This window comes from Mustela erminea, chromosome 12, assembly GCF_009829155.1.
Source record: "Mustela erminea isolate mMusErm1 chromosome 12, mMusErm1.Pri, whole genome shotgun sequence".
NCBI classification, from domain to species: Eukaryota; Metazoa; Chordata; class Mammalia; order Carnivora; family Mustelidae; genus Mustela; species Mustela erminea.
The window spans coordinates 49,696,042-49,710,552 of NC_045625.1; the positions used below are offsets into that span (position 1 = coordinate 49,696,042).

Sequence of the window (14,511 nt, forward strand, 5' to 3'; positions counted from 1 at the left end):
TTTCAAAACACTGCAATTGGGAAGATTGAAAGTGTAATTACTTGATGCTCAGCTTTAGGTTTAGCTAAGGATTTTTTTTTTTTTTCCTTAAAGACATATTACTGTATGGAATCCCTTCTACTGTAATTACCAATTACCCACATGACACCCTGGCCCTGAAGGGCTTTACTGATGGCTTTTCAGGCATGTATATAGTTTGTCATGTGGAATTTTGAGGTTTTTCAGGGTCCTATGCAGGCTTTTTTGTAATACATGTTGGGTGGAGGAAGTTAGAGGTTGGATAATAATGTGGTTTTGACTGTATTGTTGGGTGTCAGAAATCACATGAGGCAGTTTGCTGCCTAGGAACCTGTTTTCTTAACACTTCATCCATCACAGAAGAGGGCCAGAAAAACCCTCTCCTCCCCACCCCCACGCACCTTGAGGCAGTGTGTAGGCATCTACAGGTAGATGCCCCCATTTGAGTGGGGCCTGAAGTCTGAAAGGGAAACATGTGGTTTATATTCAGCAAGATGGTTCCCTCCAAGGCCCCTAATGTTTTCAAGATGCTGATAGAGCCATTAATGGCTCTCAGAGAAAGATTAGATTTTCAATTAAAATGAGGCAAATTTAAAAGAAAGAGTTGGTAGTATTATTGGCCTAAAATAAACTTAAGAGTATGCCTGGGGGTGGGATGTCCAGACTTCTGGAGGGTTGGAGTGAGGAGCTCAGTAAATCCTCTTCCTAAAAAGCAACAATAAACTGTACAAAACAATAAAAACCAACCATGTTAGGGCTCTGGAAATCAACTAAAGACACACAACAAGTCGAGAAGCATTTATTCAAGAAAAACTGCTAAGCCATCATTATAAAAGGTGGGAGTTTGTGGTTTTTTATCCTGGTGGTGCTTCCATCACCCTTCCTTCCAGGTTTAATCTATGTGGTGGTTCTGCCCAGGGTAGGCTGGGCTGTGAAACCCAGAAGGTCTTCTGCCAGTCGGGGCTAACTTGTCTTGGAGTAGAATACATACCCACTGGTTTCAAAAAAACTCAGTGAAGACAGCTTCTGTAGCTAGTCAGGGGTTGCAGAATTAGTTGGGGTAAGCAGCAGAGCAGCCATAAATCTAGTAAGGAGATCCAGAGAATAGGAAAGGTCTTGATAAGCTCTTACATGTGCCTTATGGTCTAGAAGATTGTATATGGGCAAGGCAGTACGCAGGCTCAAGAGAGATAAGAGACAGGGCCTAGTGATGTACTCTTCTTCTCTGGCTGAAGATGATGCCTGGTCCAGGTAGAGAGGAGATACAAGAAATCCCAGAAGAAATGAATAGCCAAGGCAGAGTTGTAAATGGTCTGATCTTTGACTGTGTTCCCTAACCCACACACAGATTCATTAGCAAAGGGTTGAAAGACTTACTGGCATAAGGTGTTTAAGCATAACTTTCGATAATCATTGGCTAATTACTAAACAATGCCAACACAGGGTGACTTTAAGGAATCTTGGCTTAAAAACAATTAGAAGAAGAAACTAAGCAAAACATCAGTGGCTACACTCTGCTGGGGACAAAAGACTCCATAGAATTACTGTAGGCAAGTCACTAAACAGCAAAAACAGCTTGCAGTGGAGTTGGCATTAGGAGTTGTTATAGCATATTATCTGAAATGCTGAGTTCTTAGCAAGAAAGTATAAGGTATAAAAAGGAACAGAGAAATGTAGTTCAGGGGGAAAAAGCAGTAAATAAAAACTACGTTTGGGGGTGCCTGTGTGGCTCAGTGGGTGAAGCTTCTGCCTTCAGCTCAGGTCATAATTTCAGGGTCCTGGGATCAAGCCCCATTATCAGGCTCTCTGCTGAGCAGGGGGTCTGCTTCCCCCTCTCTCTCTGCCTGCCTCTCTGCCTACTTGTGATCTCTGTCAAATAAATAAATAAAATATTTAAAACAAAACAAAAACTACATCTGAAGAGGCCTAGATATTAGACCTGGCAGACTATTTCAAAGTACTTATTATAAATATGTCCAAAGAACAACAGGAAACATGATTTATTTTTATTTCTTATTAATTTTTTTTTAGAGAGAGCATGTGCACACCTGTGTGAGACTGAGTGGAGGGGTGGGGTTGGGGGTGGGGGGCGGAAGGAAGGGGGAGAGACTCTTAAGTAGGCACAGAGCTTACTGTGGGGCTTGATCTCACAACCCTGAGATTCAGACCTGAGCTGAAATCTAGAGTTAGATGCTTAGGGGTGCCTGGGTGGTTTGGTCAATTAAACAAGCATCTGCCTTCAGTTTGGGGCTTGATTCTGGAGTCCAGGGATTGAGCCCTGCATTGCTTCCTGCTCAGTGGGAAGTCTGCTTCTCCCTCTTGCTCTGATCCTCCCCCTGCTCATGCTCTGCCTCTCTCTCACTCTTTCTCTCAAATAAGTAAAATATTAAAAAAAAATTGACACTTAACTGACTGAGCCACCCAGGCACCCCAGGAAATCGTGTTTGAAGAAATAAAGATATTATAATAGTTTCTTATTAGAGAATACCAATAAAAGGAATCCATAAAAATTAAATGAAAACATTGGAATTGAAAGGACAATAACAAAATAATTATAGTGTCTTAAATGTAGATTTAAATTGGCAGAAGGAAGAATCAGCGAAAATGGGGATAAATCAATAAATACTATCCAATCTGAAGAACAGGAAAGAAGGAAGAAAAATAGAAACTCAGAGTTGTGGGATATCATCAACTGTACAATGTACTCATGATGGGAACCCCAGAAGAAGAAAAAGGTGGAAGAAATATTAATCTACATATCCAAGAAGCATAGTCCAAATCGAATAAACAGAGATCCATATTTAGTCACATAATACTTAAACTGTTGGAAGCCAAAGGCAAAGATTTGGAAAGAAGCAAAGGAGGAAAAAAAAAAAAACCAAAAAACTTACCACATACAGGGAAATGACAGTAACAACTAAGTTTTCATCAGAAACAATGCAGGACTGAGGGCAGAAAGATGACCTAGTCAAAGTACTGAAAAATCTGTCAACCAAGGATTCTATAACTGGCAAAAGATCATGTTAAGAGAAAATAAGGACATTCCAAGATGAAGACTAGCTAACTTTCCTTATAGGAAATAAAAAAGTCCTTTGGACTGGATTAATACTAAACAGTAATACAAATCCACATAAGGAAATAAAGTGCATTGATAAAGGTAATTATGTAGGTAATGTCTACTCTTTTCTATTTTTAAAAAACAACCAATAATCATAAAACTGTAAGGATTGTACCAGGAATGCAAGGTTGTTTGCATTCAGAAATAAGAAAGTAAATCAGAAATAAATTAATATGCCACATTAGTAAAGTAAAAGACAAAACCACATGATTAGAGACACAGAGAAGACATTTGACAATATCTGATAATCATAAAAGCTGTCAACAAGCTAGCATTAGAAGGGAACTTCCTCAGCCTGCTAAAGAGTATCCACAGAGAACCCTATAGCTAATATCACACAATGCAGAAAGACTGAATGCTTTGTGCCCTAAGATTGGGAACCAGTCTAGTTGTCTGCTCCTACCCCTTCCATTGAACATTGTTCTGGAGGTTATAGCCAGTACGTAGTGCAAGAAGAATAAGCAAATGCATCTAAATTAGGAAGACACAAAACTCTCTTATTCTCAGACAACATAATCCTGTGTGCAGATAATCCTAGGGATTATCTGATATCCTGTGTGCAGATCATCCTAAGGGATTATCACTAGAATGAATACATAAATTCAGCCAAGTATATATAATGTATTTCTATATATTAACATTGACAATTGGAAAATGAAATTAAGAAAAAGTTCTCCTCACTAGCTTCAAAATTAATAAAATATTTGGGATAATTTTTTGAGAAAGACCTTTAAGACATGTACACTGAACTTCAAAAACAGTGCTGAGAGAAATATGTAAATAGATGGTGAGATAATCCATGTACATGGGTAAGAAGATACAATGCTTAATAAGCTAGAGTTGCTCCCCAGTTGATCTAAAGATTCAATGCTGTTCCTATCAAAGTCCCAACAGACTGCTTTTTCCCCCAGAAATTGGCAAGCTGATCCTGAATTTTATATATCAAATTGAAATGAACTAGAATGGCTAAAATTTTGTCATTTTGACAAATGATGCTGGAAAAATTGAAGATCTGTATGCAAAAAGATGAACTTAGGTCTTTACCTTACATCGTACTAAAAAATCAGAAAAGATCAGAGACCTAGATGTAAGATGCAAAACTATAAATCTTTTAGGCCAAGACATAGGAAAAAAATTTCATCTTATAAAAATTTAAAACTTCTGTGAGCTTCAAAAGAATTATTAAGAAAATGAGACCATAACTGATAAATGGGAAAAAATAGTTACAAATCACTTATCTGGTATAAGACTTGTATCTGGAATGTGCAGATAACTTATAACTCGATAGTAAGATGATAAACAATTTAAAAAATAGGCAAATGACTTGAAGACATTTTACCAAAAAGGACGTCTGAATGGCTAATAAGCACATGCAGAGGTATTCAACATTGTTTGTTACTATTAAAATTTGAAAAATATCAATTGAAGTATACAGTTGACATATAACAAATTTATAATCAATTATATATGTTATAAAATGCTCATCATGGTAAGTATATTACAACATTATGGACTATAGTCCCTATGCTATACTTTTCATCCCTGTGACTTACAACCAGTAGTTTGTATTTCTTATCTCCTTCACCCATTTTGCCCAACTCCCACTACCCTTTTGAAAAACACCAGTTCTCTCAATTTTAGAGTCTGGTTTTGCTGTTCATTTTGTTTTTCAGTTTCCACATACATGCAAAATCATATGGTATTGATCTTTCTCTCTCTGACTTATCACTTAGTGTAATAACCTCTAGGTCATCCATTTTGTCACGCATGGCAAAATGTCATACTTTTTATGGGTAATACTCCATTGTGTATAAATACACATTTTTATCCATTCATCTGTAAGTGGACACTTGGGTTGTTTCCATATCTTGACTATGGTGAGTAATGCTGCAACAAAATATGGATTCATATCTTTTCAAATTCGTGTTTTTCTTTTCTTTCTTTCTTTTTTTGTTTAAAGATTTTATTTATTCATATGATAGAGCACAAGCATAGGGAGCAGGGAGGGAGAGGGAGAAGCAGGTTCCCTGCTGAGCAGAGAGCTTGACGTGGGATCAATCCCATGACCCCAGGATCATGACCTGAGCTGAAGCCAGATGCTTAACATACTGAGCCACCCAGGTGTCCCAGTGTTTTTATTTTCTTTGGGCAAATATCCAGTAGTGGAATTATTGACTCATATGCTATTTGTATACAAAATTTTTGAGGAACCTCCATACTATTTTCCACAGTGGCTGTACCACTTTACTTAGTTCCCCCCAACAGTGTATGAGGCCTTCCTTTTCTTTATATCCTACCAAACATTTGTTTTTTCTTGTATTTTTGAAACTAGCCATTCTGACTGGTTTGAGGTAATATCTTATTTTGGTTTTAATTTGCATTTCCCTAAAGATTAATGATGTTGAGCAACTTTTCATGTATCGGTTGGCCATCTATATGTCTTCTTTGGAAAACTGTCTATTAAGATTCTCTGCCCATTTTTTTTTATTAATTTCTTTTCAGCATAACAGAATTCATTGTTTATACACCACACCCAGTGCTCCATACCCGTTTTTTAAATTGAATTTTTTTTTCTTTTGCTATTGAGTTTATTGAGTTGTAGGAGTTCTTTATTTATTTTGGATAGTAGCCCCTTATCAAATATATGATTTGCAAATATCTTCTCCCAATCAGTATGTCACCTTTTCCTCTTATTGATGGCTTCCTTTGCTGCACAAAAGCTTTTTAGTTTGAGGTAGTCCCAATAGTTTTTCTTTTTTTTAAAGATTTTATTTGATAGTGCACAAGTAGGCAGAGTGGCAGGCAGAGGGAGAGGGAGAATCAGGCTCTTGACTGAGCAGGGAGCCTCATGTGGGGCTCAATCCCAGGACTCGGGATCATGACCCCGAGCCTAAGGCAGATGCTTAACTGACTGAGCCACCCAGGGGCCCAACACCTTCCCCATAGTTTTTAAAAATTTTGTTTCCTTTGCCTGAGGAAACAGATCCAGAAAAATCATCCTAAATTTGTCCAAGAGGTTACTGCCTATATTTTGGAAGTTTTATGGTTTGAGGTGTCACGTTTTGGCCTTTAATGTATTTTGATTTATTTTTGTTTGTGGTTTTAGAAAGTGGTCCAGTTTCATTCTTTTGCATGTAGCTATCCTGTTTTTTCCAGCAGCATTTATTGAGGAGAGTGTCTTTTTCCCATTGCATATTCTTGTTTCCTTTGTCAGAGATTAATTGATCATATATGTATATGTCTATTTCTGTCTGAATTTTGTCCATTGATCTGTAAGTCTGTTTTTGTGCCAGTACCATACTGTTTTGATTACTATAACTGTGTGTAGTATATCTTCAAATCTGGGATTGGGACACCTCTATTCCTTCTCAAGATTGGTTTGGCTCTTTGGGTTTGTATTGTGGTTGTCTACAAATTGTTTTTCTAGTTCTGTGAAAAATGCTATTGGTATTTTGATAGGAATTGCACTGAATCTGTAGATTGCTTTAGGTAATATGGACATCTTAACAATATTAATTCTTCCAGTCCATGGAATATCTTTCCATTTGTGTCATTAATTTCTTTCATCAGGGTTTTATAGTTTTCAGAGTACAGGTCTTTTCTTCCTTAGTTAAGTTCCTAGGTATTTTATTCTTTTTGGCACATTGGAAATAAAATCATTTTTTCTTTTTGCTACTTAAAAGATTTTATTTTTTTGAAAGAGAGAGAATGAGTGATGGGGAGGGGCAGAGGGTGAAAAAGAGAGAAGCAGACTCCCTGCTGGGAGCCCCGTGCAGGGCTAGATCCCGGGGCCCTGGGATCATGACCTGAGCCAAAGGCAGACACATAACTGAATGACCCATGCACCCCTTTTTGTTATTTTCTTATTACTGTATAGAAACACAACTGATTTCTGTGTATTAATTTTGTATTCTACAACTTTACTGAATTCATCTATTCTAGTAGTTTTTTGGTGGAATCTTCAGGGTTATCTATGTATAGTATTATGTCATCTGCAAGTAGTGACAACTTAACTTCTTTCTTGCTAATTTAGATAACTTTTATTTTTTCTCTTGTCTGATTGCTGGGGCTTCGGCTTGCAGCATGTTGAATAAAAGTGGAAAGAATGGACATCCTTGTCTTGTTCCTGATCTTAGAGGAAAAGCTCTCAGTTTTTCATCAGTGAGGATGATATTAACTATGGGTTTTTCATATGTAGCTTTTATTATGTTGAAATATGTTCCCTCTAAACCCATTTTGTTGAGATATTTTTAAATTGTGAAGGGATATTGAATTTTGTTGAATGCTTTTTTTTTTTACATCTCTTGAGAGGATTATATGGTTTTTATTCTTTTTGTTGATGTTGCGCTTCTGTTGAGTGATTTATGAATATTGAATCATCCTTGCATCCTTGGAATACATCCCAGCTGATCATGGTGAATGATCCTTTTAATGTATTTTTGAATGTGGTTTGCTAATATTTTGTTGTCCTCAACATCCTTATGTTCATCAGGGCTATTGGCCTGTAGTTCTCTTTTTTCATAGTGTCTTTTTCTGTTTTTTGTGTCAGGGTAATGCCTCCTAGAATGCATTTGGAGGCTTTTGTTCCTCTTCTGTTCTTTTTTGGAATAGTTTAGAGGAAAATAGGTATTAATCTTCTTAAACTGTTTGGTGGAATTCACTTGTGAATCTGTCTGGTGGTCCCGGACTCTAATGATTGCCATTTCATTAATTGTTTTCTGGTTGTTCTTGTTTTTAGTTTTTCTCTGTTCCTTTCTTTTTTCCTTGTAGTTTGTTCTCTTCCCTGGTGGCTTGATGGCTTTCTTTCTTTAATGCTATACTGGGATTCCTTTCTCTTTATTTTTTGTGTATTACAAGTTTTTGGTTTATGGTTACCATTGGGTCATATACAATCTCCTATGTGTATGGCAGTCAATAGGTCTATTTTAAGTTGGTGATTGCTTAAGTTTAAATACATTCTAAAAGCACGAATTTTTTCCTCCCCATCTACATTTTGTGTACCTGATGTCGTATTTTACTTCTTTTTGTGTATTTCTTGACTACTTTTTGTAGATATAACTGGTCTTACTACTTTTGTGTTTCAACCTCCATACTGGCATCATAAGTGATTACTACTTTTACTGTATGTTTTCTTTTACTTATGAAATATTATCCTTTCATATTTTCTTCTAGTTGTGGCAATTTCTTTCCATTTAAAGAAGTCACTTCAACATTTCTAATAAGGCTAGTTTACTGGTGATGAACTCTTAACTTCCATTTGGGAAATCCTTTCTCTCCTCCAGTTCTGAATGAGAGCCTTGCTGGGTAGAGTGTTCTTGGTTGTAGGTTTTTTTTTCTTCCTTTCAGTATCTTGAATATATCATGCCACTCTAGCCTGCAGACTTTCTGCTAAAAAACAGCTCACAACCTTATAGCATTTCCTTTGTATGTAACTGTTTTCTCCTCCTGCTCTTAAGATTCTCTTTATCCTTAATCTTTGTAACTTTAATTATTATATGTATTGTATGTATGTATGTAATTATTGTATGTAGGTGTGGATGTCTTTGGATTCATCCTATTAGGGGCTATCTGTGCCTCCTGGACCTTGGATGTCTCTTTTATTTCCTAGGTTAGAAATTTCTTCAAATAGGTTTTCTGGTGAAAAAATAATGAATACTGTCTTTCTGAAAATAAATTAATTTAATTAAAAAAAAAAGCATTAGGAAGAGGAAAAAAAATGCTGGTCATGATACATCATAATAAAGGCACAACGAGAAATTGTGGGAAAAAAAAATAGGTTTTCTGTCCCCATATGTCTCTCCTTCTCCTGGGACCTCTGTAGTGTAAATGTTATTATGTTTGGTGATGTTGCAGATGTCCCTTAACCTATCCTCATTTTTAGATATTTTCTTTTCTCTTTGATGTTTGCGTTGATTGCTTTCATTATCCTGTCTTCCAGATTATTGACCCATTCTTCTGTATCTCTAACCTGTATCTCTAATCTGCTCTTGATTCCCGTGTGGTATATTTTTAATTTCAGTTATATATTCAGTTTGACTGTTCTTTTTTGTATATTCTGTCTTTTTGTTGAAGTTCTCACTGCAAACTCTTCTTTAGGGTCCAGTGAATGTCTTTATGACTTTTACTTTGAATTCTCTATCTAGCATATGGCTTATCTCCATTTTGTTCAGCTCTTTTTTTTTTTCTTTTTTGTGTTTTTTTAAAAAAATTAATTTATTTATTTTCAGCATAACAGTATTCATTATTTTTTCACCACACCCAGTGCTCCATGAAATCCGTGCCCTCTATAATACCCACCACCTGGTACCCCAACCTCCCACCTCCCCCCGCCACTTCAAACCCCTCAGATTGTTTTTCAGAGTCCATAGTGTCTCATGATTCACCTCCCCTTCCAATTTACCCCAACTCCCTTCTCTCTAACTCCCCATGTCTTCCATGCTATTTGTTATGCTCCACAAATAAGTGAAACCATATGATAATTGACTCTCTCTGCTTGACTTATTTCACTCAGCATAATCTCTTCGAGTCCCGTCCATGTTGCTACAAAAGTTGGGTATTCATCCTTTCTGATGGAGGCATAATACTCCATAGTGTATATGGACCACATTTTCCTTATCCATTCGTCCGTTGAAGGGCATCTTGGTTCTTTTCCATAGTTTGGTGACTGTGGCCATTGCTGCTATCTATAAACATTGGGGTACAGATGGCCCTTCTTTTCACGACATCTATATTTTTGGGGTAAATACCCAGGAGTGCAATTGCAGGGTCATAGGGAAGTTTGGGAATATTCCTGTGTCTGCTCCTTTTCTTTAACTCTGTGTTTCTTTTTATTGCTGTCATGAGTTATAGGGGGAAATGTAAAGTAAACTGTGGTGGCATACTAGTAAGCACCAACTATAGTGTCTATAATTTAAAAACAAATGTTGGTGAAGGTGTGGAGGAATTAGAACTTTCACAACTTGCTGGTGAGAAGGTAAAATGGTACATCCACTTGGGAAAGTTTGTACTATCTTAAAAAGCTAAACGTAGATATACCATATAACCTAGCCATTCTGCTCTCAGTATCTACCTAAGAGAAATGAAATATATACCCATACAAAGACCATGAATGTTTATAGCAGAAATTTTCCTAATAGCTAACAAGTAGAAACAACCCAAATATTCATCAGTCAATGAATGGAAAGGGTAATACTATTCAGTAGTAAAAGGAGTGAACTGATACATGCTGCAACAGGGATGGATCTCAAGGTACTGTCCAATTTAGTTTATATAAGATGATCAGAAAAGGCAGATCTATAGAGACCAAGAGCAGATAGAATGGTTGACTGGTAATGGGAGTGAAGATCAATTGCAGATGGGTTTGATCTATATTTTTATAGATCAAGATTTTTAGATTTATAAAATCTAATTTATAAAATCTAGATTTAGATTTATAGATTTTTATAGATTTATAGTAGAATTGTTCTGTAACTGAGTTTTTGTGATGGTTGCACAACTCTGTAAACATTATTCCATAATTTAAAAAGGTAAGATGGTGCATTTTGTGTTATACAGATTTTATTTCAGTAAAAATGTTTTTAAGAAGTGTGCCTATGGACTCCACTGGTATTGGCCCTATATAACCAAGACTCCTCAGAAGCTGTTTTTGTTCCTAACTCTTTGTAAAGCTGTAAGTAGGAGAATTCCCTGTGGATTCAGAGGGTTCACTAGGATTTCATACTGGTTAGTTTAGATCTGGTAGTTGATGGACACAGTGGAGACAATGTAGGACTTGGGTGGGAGCCCAGTATTATGACAAGAGTGGAAGCACTATCAAGGTGTTTGAATGGTATGGTTTGCTGCCCTATTCTTCTCATTTAGATTTCAGTGTCAAATATGCCCCTAGGATTTATGGGGAAGTTACTTTAAAAGCATCCTAGAGTATGATTTGAGGACAAAACTTGCTCCTCAGTATGCATGGAGGCCATCTTTAGGGCCTATTTTCTTTGGGTGCAGTCCTCTCATTATCATGGCCATGCCAGTCCCATAGCAAAGGTTCCTCTTGAGACCGACATGCCCTAGATATGGTTGACCTATGCTTTTCATTCTTCAAATATTCTGAAATTCTCCTTCTTCTGCAAATATTCCCTGGTTATTTTTCATTTTCCTTTAACCTTCATTCTCTCTAGATATATTGTGCTCCTAGCCATAATAGAGGCTGTAGGAAGAACATGACATTGGAGTCAACTATGTCGTTTAAATTCCAACTCTTAATTCCCTAGCCATGTGACCTTTAGAAAAGTTTCTTAGCCACTCTGAATCCTGCTCTTGGAAATCTGTAAAATAGAGGTAATTACACCCATACAAAGAGTGAGTGTAAGATGAAACAAGGTTATGCATGGAAATTCCTGAGTGCAGTTAGCTGGTGCATAGTTAGTGTTCCTCGATTGTCAGAACCAGGTAGTAGAGTGGGTCCAGAGCATGGGTTCTGGATCTGGGTTTGCAGCCATGCTTTTTCACTTTTAGGCAAGTGACCTTGGGCAAGTTTCCTAAGTTCTCGGTGCCTCTGTTTCTACATCTATAAAACAGGCATATTGAAAGCACCCATCTGATTAGGACTGTCTGAAGATTAAAAGAGTTAATATAGAAAGTATTTAGAATATTGCCTATCACATGATAAACTCTATGCATGTGGCATCTGCTGTTCTCTCTCCAGCCAATACAATGCCTTTATTTTCTTGAGGCAGCATATTTGATTTATGTGGATTACATGTGTGGGTTAAAGGGATGTAATCATGATCACCCCATGGATGAGAAGGGAGGTCTGCTTGGTCTGGCTGGTGGCCCACCAGTGGTGGGCTGTGAATCCCCTATCTCACTACACCATGCATATCTTTCCACTCTGTGCTGATTCAGAGAGGGCCCCTTCCCCATAGAGGAATAGAACCATTCTTCGATCAAGGTACGCCAGTGCACTCCTCAGCTGGAATCAAATTCTAGATCCTCCCACAGCTGTGGACTCTCTAAAATCCCTGCATGTAGCATTGTGGGTTATGATGAGACTCCTGTCAATTCATCTGTTCTGCATAGTAACTTCCAAATACTGTAAAGTTGAAATATTAAACCCTTGGTTGACGTAGTAGAAGAGATCTGCTCTCCTCTTCCCTTGTCTCAAGGACCATCTCATTGGAGACTGGTTTAAGGCTTTGAGGCCCCTTAGAATACATGCAAGTTAAGTGGACTTGATTGATAAGTAGTCACCACTACTGTTTTATTTTCAGCTGATTACTTACCATGGAACCAACCAAGACGAGAGCTCCTGCGTCCAGAACACCACTACCGGCCAGTATCGACCCGGTTTGATAGTAGAACTACACACCAGGATGACTATTCTGTAAAGAGCCGAGTGAACACCTTGAGTTGTAAGCCTCTGGCTGTGCCCAAGCTCTGTAACATCCCCCTGGAGGATCTGACTAACTACAAGATGAGCTACGTGGCCCACCCAATGGAGAAGCGCTTTGTGTACGAAGCGGAGAAGTTCAGACCCTGTGAAATCCCCTTTGAAAGCCTTACCACCCACAAGGAATCCTACCGGGGCCTGAGGGGAGAGCCAGCCAAGAGCTTGAAACCTGCGACCAGGCCTTGTGGTTTAGACATGCCTTTCTCTAACACCACCGAGTTTCGAGATAAGTACCAAGCTTGGCCAACACCCCAGATGTTCTCCAAAGTTCCTGTCACCTATGTCCCTCCTGAAGAAAAGATGGACCTTCTGACCACAGTGCAGGCCCATTACACATACCCTAAGGGTGCCCCAGCTCAGTCGTGCCGACCAGTGCTCTCAGTCAAGAAGTGTGGTCGCTTCGAAGGCTCCTCTACTACCAAGGACGACTATAAGCAGTGGCCTAGCATGCGCCCAGAGCTAGTCAAGCCCGTTCCCCAGCTGAACATTCCCACCGAGCCCTTGGATTGTCTGACCACGACTCGGGCCCATTATGTGCCCCACCCACCCGTTAATACCAAAAGCTGTAAACCTCCCTGGGCCGGCCCACAAGGAAATATCCCTGTGGAGGGCCAGACCACATACAGCATCAGCTTTACTCCTAAGGATATGGGCAGGTGCCCGGCCTCATATGCTGAGCCCCCTGGCTACATCTTTGAGGAAACAGATGCTTTGGGGCACAGGATATATAGGCCAGTGTCCCAGACAGGCTCTCCGCAGAGCAGCCGTCTTTCTGTAGGTGATTCGGAAAACCCCAACCAGCAGGAGTTGGCAGTGTCAGCCTGATTTAAAAAAAAAAAAAAAAAAAAAAAAATCATTCCTTAGAAATTGCACAATACTTTTAAAAGCAGATGATTGAAAGTTATTCATTGGCCAAAAAAGAATTCCCCAAAATGAAAAAAAAAACAAAGTTCATCATTTTCCAGGACACTTGAATAAAATGAGAATCGCTTGACTCAAGGAAAATGACATTTAATCACTGGCTAAGTGTTCCCCTTAACCCTCCCTCTGCTGCCTCTCCCACTTGGGTCCCTTACCATGTGCTGATGGAATCAAAGCTGGTCTCAAGGGTTTTTCTCTGAACCAGAAATCTTTTCTGAATTTAATCATTGTATGACTTGACATTGCAATTAACTCTTGCCAAGTATGAAGTGCTGAAGAATAAACTTTTTTTGGGGGGAATGAAATGAATCTGCAGGTCTATAAGTTCACCCCTACTTGCTGTCTATGCAGAGAATGGGCTGTGTTCCTTGGGGCTTTTGGGGAGATTTCAGACTATGGCCCCCATTGTACTCTAGTACTGATGGGTGTACTTTGAACTCCATCTGGAATTCTGTGTTCTCTCTCTCTGCCCAGGGCTGCTTTACAGGACATCTTTCTACCATCTCATGCCATGACAAACTGGCAAGAATAGTGCTGTCCGAATGGGGCCTGGGTGATTTTAGGCACAGGGAGTGGAGAGGGGAGAAAGGTATCCTATTGGCAGTCCCAGGGGAGCGTGGACCTGCCAGGTCTCTCTTATCCCCAAACCAGTGCTGGCCCTGATTCCAGGACAAGAGGGAGGCAAAGGGACCCTTGACAACTGGGTAGTTGTCAGGCTTCCTCTGGGCTGTGAGTAGAAACTGTGAGCTCTTTAAAGTGCATGGAGCTTATGCTGGTCATGTTCTTGGAAGCCTCGATCTGCTTTTCGTAGGATAACAGCTGTGACCAGACTTGTGACAAAGCTTGACATAGTGATGAATTGGACCCTGCCCTAAAGGGCTGGAGGTTTCTCTTTTGGGTCAAATGCTTGATACTGAGGCTAAGTAATTTGGTGATTTAAAAAAAATTTTTTTTAATTGGAAAGAATTGAAGAAAGATTTTGTCCAAGAGGGCCTATGCTGGGGTCAGGTGGGCT

The 14,511-nt window shown here is 38.8% G+C and overlaps 1 protein-coding gene across 1 annotated transcript in view; it reads left to right on the forward strand.

The window, feature by feature from the left end:
• SAXO1 (stabilizer of axonemal microtubules 1) overlaps positions 1-13,461 on the forward strand; it is a 102,399-nt gene extending 88,938 nt beyond the window's left edge. The window contains exon 4 of the mRNA XM_032308763.1: positions 12,397-13,461. Coding sequence (XP_032164654.1) covers positions 12,397-13,400 — 1,004 coding nt within the window. The 3' untranslated portion in view covers positions 13,401-13,461. The remainder of the gene's footprint in view (positions 1-12,396) is intronic.
• The last annotated feature ends 1,050 nt before the right edge of the window (positions 13,462-14,511 follow it).